This window comes from Limulus polyphemus, unplaced genomic scaffold, assembly GCF_000517525.1.
Source record: "Limulus polyphemus unplaced genomic scaffold, Limulus_polyphemus-2.1.2 Scaffold12617, whole genome shotgun sequence".
Classification (NCBI taxonomy): Eukaryota; Metazoa; Arthropoda; class Merostomata; order Xiphosura; family Limulidae; genus Limulus; species Limulus polyphemus.
This window is the reverse complement of record NW_013678227.1, coordinates 4,762-10,917: the sequence shown is the minus strand read 5'-3', so window position 1 is coordinate 10,917 and position 6,156 is coordinate 4,762. Positions and strand designations below refer to the sequence as shown.

Below are 6,156 nucleotides of genomic sequence, written 5' to 3'. Positions count from 1 at the left end.
CAGTAGTGCTATGTTACGTGTAAAGGATGTAACAATTGTTAGGTGTTTAAATGAAAGGACAGTAGTGCTATGTTACGTGTAAAGGATGTAACAATTGTTAGGTGTTTAAAGGAAAGGGCAGTAGTGCTATGTTACGTGTAAAGGATGTAACAATTGTTAGGTGTTTAAAGGAAAGGGCAGTAGTGCTATGGTACGTGTAAAGGATGTAACAATTGTTAGGTGTTTAAAGGAAAAGGTAGTAGTGCTATGTTCAGAGGAAACATCAGCAGTGTTTGTTTGCAGGAAAGAGTATACAGCTAAGATATGGAAATAAAACATTGTCATGTAGCGAACACAGGGAAAAATAATTGTGATATCTAGACTGGAGGATATAGCAATTGTGTTATGATTAGGGGAAATGAAGTTATGTCTAGACTAGTGGATATAAATTGTGTTACGAGTAAGGGAAAGGAGAGTTATGTCTAGACTAATGGATATCGATTGTGTTATTAGAATCAATAGTTTTTCGCATACAGGAAAGAACACTAGTATTAAATCTATACCTTTTCAATAAGTTCCTTGTCTTCAGATCTACTCCCTTTCTCCACAACCTGTTTCTGTGAGCTCATATTGACTGCCAGTGATGATGGCGAAATAAATGATGACTGTTGTTGTACATCCAAAGATTCAGATGGTGGAAGTTCCGATTGAAATTGAAAGCTGCACGTTAACCTGAAGAATCAGTCGAAGAAGGTTATCTAGGGTTCTCGTATATACATGTTCGTCTTATTACAGTCTCGCGACCGCTGTTCTACGCACTACACTAAATGGGTAAAAGTGTGCAAATAATTACGATGAAACAGTATTTAACCAAATTAGGTGTTTTGTACACCAAATATATTTGAAGTATCCTATAATTATCAATTTATCATATATATGGATAAATATTCTTTAATTGATAAAAATAGGTTAAAAATATTGTTGAAAGGGTGCATCCTCAAATACAAATTAGATGTGTAATTAAATCTAATTGTTGTCATATTTTTTTGTTTTGTTTTTATTGAACGACTGAATTTTAGCTTTCCAACCACCATTTCTAGCTGATAAATTAACTAGTCCTTGATGTTAGCAAAAAGACTGATAGAGAGAATAAAAGAACATGTTACACTAAGATCCCATAAGGCTAATGTACTTGGACACGCCCTAAAATAATGTGACGTTGTCGTCATATCTAATATCTTGTAAAAGAGAGTTTGCTCTTTCACAAATTGAAGCCTGAAATTCGCATGCATTACCTTGCATTTATTATAATTAAAAGTCTCCTGTCATTTATTTGCCAACTCACCAAATGATCAGCAAATTTAAGTTATTTATTGACCAGTCCTTCCTGTATTTCATTGATGTAAATCAAAAAGAACAAAGGTCCTAACACTGAGCCCTGAGATATTCCATTTGTGACATTACTCCAGTTTGACTTAATTCCATTTGTGGCAACCCACTAATTCCTTCTGTCCAACCATTTTTGTATCCAATGAGTCAAATTATTCCCCTCACTTACGAAGATAATTTTTAACAAACCTTTTATGTGGCACCTTGTAAAATGCTTTCTTAAAATCCAGATATGCCAAATTCACACCATTATCCTTATTGGCATAAGGAGTAACAAATGGGTTGGTAAGAAGACTAATGAAAGAAATTAGCAATGCATATGAGGACTAAAATGGATTATTAAGGAGTTTAAGGTCTATAAGAACAGATTAAGGAGACTAGCAAGGCGTATGAGGCCTACAATAGATTAGCAAGGAGACGTAGAGCGAACGAGGCCTATAAAAACAAATTTAAGAAACTATCGAGACATATAAGGCCTAAGATGGAATAGTACGGAGACTAGTAACATGAACCAGGCCTATAAGAGCAAATTAAGGAGCCTACCGAGGTTCGTGAGGCCAAAAGTTGATTAGTAATGAGCCACAATAGTAGTCAACAGGTTTTCATTACTTAATTAGATGAGTTTAAAATTCAGCTTCGAATAACACAAACAAAGATAAAATATACCGGTGGCTCAACGGTATGTCTGACAGCTTAAAACTCTAAAAATCAGAGTTCGATACTTGCAGTGGGCAGATCACAGGAATATTAATCTGTAAATATTACTTTTCTGCCATCTATCGACATATTTATAAACTAAATCCTTGAAAACTAAAATACCTTCAGATAATTCGTAACTATTTCAATATATATGTTTCTAAGAAGGAAATTAAAATGACCTTTCAATAAAGTGACCTGAAAATAGGTCTGTATTCAAAGGCCCAAATTTTCTAACGAATAAGTTATGACACAACCACGAACTCGTCTTGAATCTAGGGTCATCTTGGTGTTATTTTGATGATTGAGATAACTTCTGTCGTGTTACTAAAAAGTTTCTAGAAAATTTGTTTGATTTCCAAACGTCTCAAAGTCCTTTAATCACAAAAAAACAAGAAGATTTCAAACTTGACCTACAAAGGGAGATTGAGCATTAAAAATGGTAAAATCCGGTGTGAAAAACGTCAGTTTATATAAATTGTACTGAAGGAGTAAACCAATATTAAACATGGGAAAATCTGGTGTGAAAAATCTCAGTTTATATAAATTGTACTGAAGGAGTAAACCAATATTAAACATGGGAAAATCCGGTGTGAAAAACGTCAGTTTATATAAATTGTACTGAAGGAGTAAACCAATATTAAACATGGTAAAATCCGATGTGAAAAACGTCAGTTTATATAAATTGTACTGAAGGAGTAAACCAATATCAAACTTGGTAAAATCCGGTGTGAAAATTATCATTGGCTTATAAATTGAACTAAAGGAATAAACTAATATTAAACATGGTAAATTATGGACTGAAAAATCTCAGTGTTTTATAGATTAAACTAGAGAAGCAAACCAGTCATTAACACGACAAAATGTGGTGTTAAAAACCTTATCTTCAACAGTTGTGGACTCAAAAATATGTTCTCGTTTACATGATGCTGACTGTTGTATGTCATGTTACCTTTAAACCTACCCGTTAAACACAACCCCCAAACAGCTTTGTGCAAAATTCAACAAACAAAACAAACAAAGATAAATCGACAATCATATGGTCTTTCTTTTATGTATTGCGTTGATTTGTTTGGTGAAAAATCTGTACGTGGTGGAGAAAAATGGATATCATTTTCGGATTCAGCGTACATAAATTATTGTAGAACATGTAAAAATTTCAAGACTATAAAACCATTTTAGGCCTGTGTTATTTACATTTGTCTCTCTCTCTAAATGAGTTTAAGGTTTTATAATGACAACTTCATTTTTTATCATTTTGTCTGTGGTTTGGTGGCCAGCTTCCGATATAAGTAAACAGTATACGGAAGACAGCAAACATACAATATTTGACTGGTTTGGGGGATGGATTTAATTAAAACTTTAAACACATGACGGAGACGTTCTTCTTCTATCCACAAATTTAAAATTTATTTCACTTTTCGTGCAATCAAAATCGTTTAGGTCAGTGTTTTATTATATTAGTAGTAATCGGAATACTAATTATCAACTAGAAAATCCTCATAAGAGGCACATTGGCCAAACTGTCGGGTCGGGGATCCCTAGGACTCAGAACAGCAACTACTGACCAGAGGGAAGACAGTCAATGAGCAGTGCCTGTTACCATAAGGCTTTTGTTCAGCTTTTTGAACTAATAACGGGACTATTTTACGCCCCCAAAAGCTGAATGTGCGGAGCGTATTAATTATGTTTCGAATCCGGACCCTTCGATACGCAGCCCGATACGCGAACAACTAGGCCTTCACCGATTCTATTAATTCATATGTTCTGTTTTTTAATTAAATCTGAAATAATTATTAATTCATCCTCAACGTACCCTGCTTATACTGAGATATTCATAACTAAAGCGATTAATTATTAGAGGAAACTAATACCCATAATTCAAATTTAAAATTAATTTTTAACCTATTTTGTTCCTTAATCTGAAATTTTATATTTTTACGTACAATATTATGACATATATTATTGTATTTTTTACTTATAAGCCTAAATTTCTCATGACCTATGAAATAATCACATTTATTGAATAAAACTTAGCAAGAGATACGAAGCCTTTTGTCGAAAGAACAAGGTATGCTTTTGGGCTTTTGGCCGAGTTAACTGTTTAAATTGTATATGAGGTGTATCACCCTGAAGTTCAAAACTGTCCAATAGTAGGCGGGGTTCGAACCAGTAACAATACTTACAGCGCAGATATATTAGTGTTTACCTTATTGTATCGCTAGGCCTAACATTGTCGAGGATTTTTTAACCAATAGGTTTTTTAGGGTTTGTTTGTTTCTTTGGAATTAAACACAAAGCTACACGTTGGGCTATCTATGCTCTGCCCCAACGGGTATCGAAACCCGGTTTCTAGCATTATACCGCTGCGCCACTGGGTGGCACTTTTTAGAGTTAAAATCCACTTACTAAACAGGTAGGTGATACAGAGTTGCGAGGTCGGATCCCGCCCGTTTCAGTTTTCATTTCATAACAGATTTCAAACATTAACAAAAAATATGCACACATAACATGAACAAACATTAACAGTAATTACTTCTGATCGAAGATTTTTTCGGGAGAAATATTCTTCCATAACTTCTTAACTTCGTGGTCGTTCATGTTATATTTGTTTACAGCAATCGTCTGAATCAAGATTTTATCGTTAGGTTGAACGATCATACCTATATTTAGATAAATATATTATCAATTTTAAAACAAGTATTTCTTTGATAAAGCAACTTAAAAGCTTAATGTAAATATTGTCACAGTGTCAGATTTTACAAACAAAAACAAAATTTACACCTGTAGTATAAAAGTACGGACAAAGAGAATTGGCATTCTTGTTCCTTGGCATGTTTTACAACTATGTTATATGTTTACTATATGTCACAAAGAATCACAAACCATTGAACGTTATAGTTGTTTTAATAGATATGGTAAAAGTAACAGACATTTTCAAAATAAATATATTATTAAAATGTTGTAATATTTTGTCAAATAGATGGTTCGGTGCTCTTCTCTTTCACAGATGTTATGATATTCAAACCAGGTGTGATATTGTTACTTGTTTATTTCTATATTATGATATTCTGACCAACTGTAATATTGTTGTGGTTTTAATGTTATGATATTCTAGCCAAATGTAATATTGTTGTGTTTTTATGTTATGATATTCAAACCAAATATAATATTGTTGTGTTTTTATGTTATGATATTCAAACCAAATATAATATTGTTGTGTTTTTATGTTATGATATTCAAACCAAATATAACATTGTTGTGTTTTTATGTTATGATATTCAAACCAGGTGTGATATTGTTACTTGTTTATTTCTATATTATGATATTCTGACCAACTGTAATATTGTTGTGGTTTTTATGTTATGATATTCTAGCCAAATGTAATATTGTTGTGTTTTTATGTTATGATATTCTAGCCAAATGTAATATTGTTGTGTTTTTATGTTATGATATTCAAACCAAATATAATATTGTTGTGTTTTTTATGTTATGATATTCTAGCCAAATGTAATATTGTTGTGTTTTTATGTTATGATATTCTAGCCAAATATAATATTGTTATGGTTTTTATGTTATGATATTCAAACCAAATATAATATTGTTGTGTTTTTTATGTTATGATATTCAAACCAAATATAATATTGTTGTGTTTTTATGTTATGATATTCAAACCAAATATAATATTGTTGTGTTTTTATGTTATGATATTCAAACCAAATATAATATTGTTGTGTTTTTTATGTTATGATATTCAAACCAAATGTAATAATGTTGTGTGTTTCTTATACAAACACACAATTATCTGTGTGTGTGTGTTAAGCAAACTCCATTTATCAGAGTATAATTTTGTATTACAGCGTTAGGTTACACATAAGCCATGGCTGTGTATAGTTCTCCAACCATAGTACGTAATTCAGTCTTTAATTCATTTTAGTTCCCTATTTGTTAGGAATAGTTTGGATCACCACTTTAAGACGTTCTTCAACAATATATCAGGAATAGTTTGGATCATCACTTTAAGACGTTCTTCAACAACCTATCAGGAATAGTTTGGATCACCACTTTAAGATATTCTTCAATAACGTATCA

At 32.1% G+C, this 6,156-nt stretch overlaps 1 protein-coding gene across 1 annotated transcript in view; it reads right to left on the bottom strand.

Annotated features, from left to right (window-relative positions):
* Nucleotides 1-542: 542 nt before the first annotated feature.
* The window catches only part of LOC111083987, a gene marked incomplete at its 3' end in the record, with an annotated part of 8,325 nt that continues 2,711 nt past the window's right edge, over nt 543-6,156 (bottom strand). The window contains exons 2-3 of the mRNA XM_022380754.1: nt 4,601-4,727; nt 543-711 (exon numbers count right to left, since the gene is read on the bottom strand). Coding sequence (XP_022236462.1) covers nt 543-711; nt 4,601-4,727 — 296 coding nt within the window. The remainder of the gene's footprint in view (nt 712-4,600; nt 4,728-6,156) is intronic.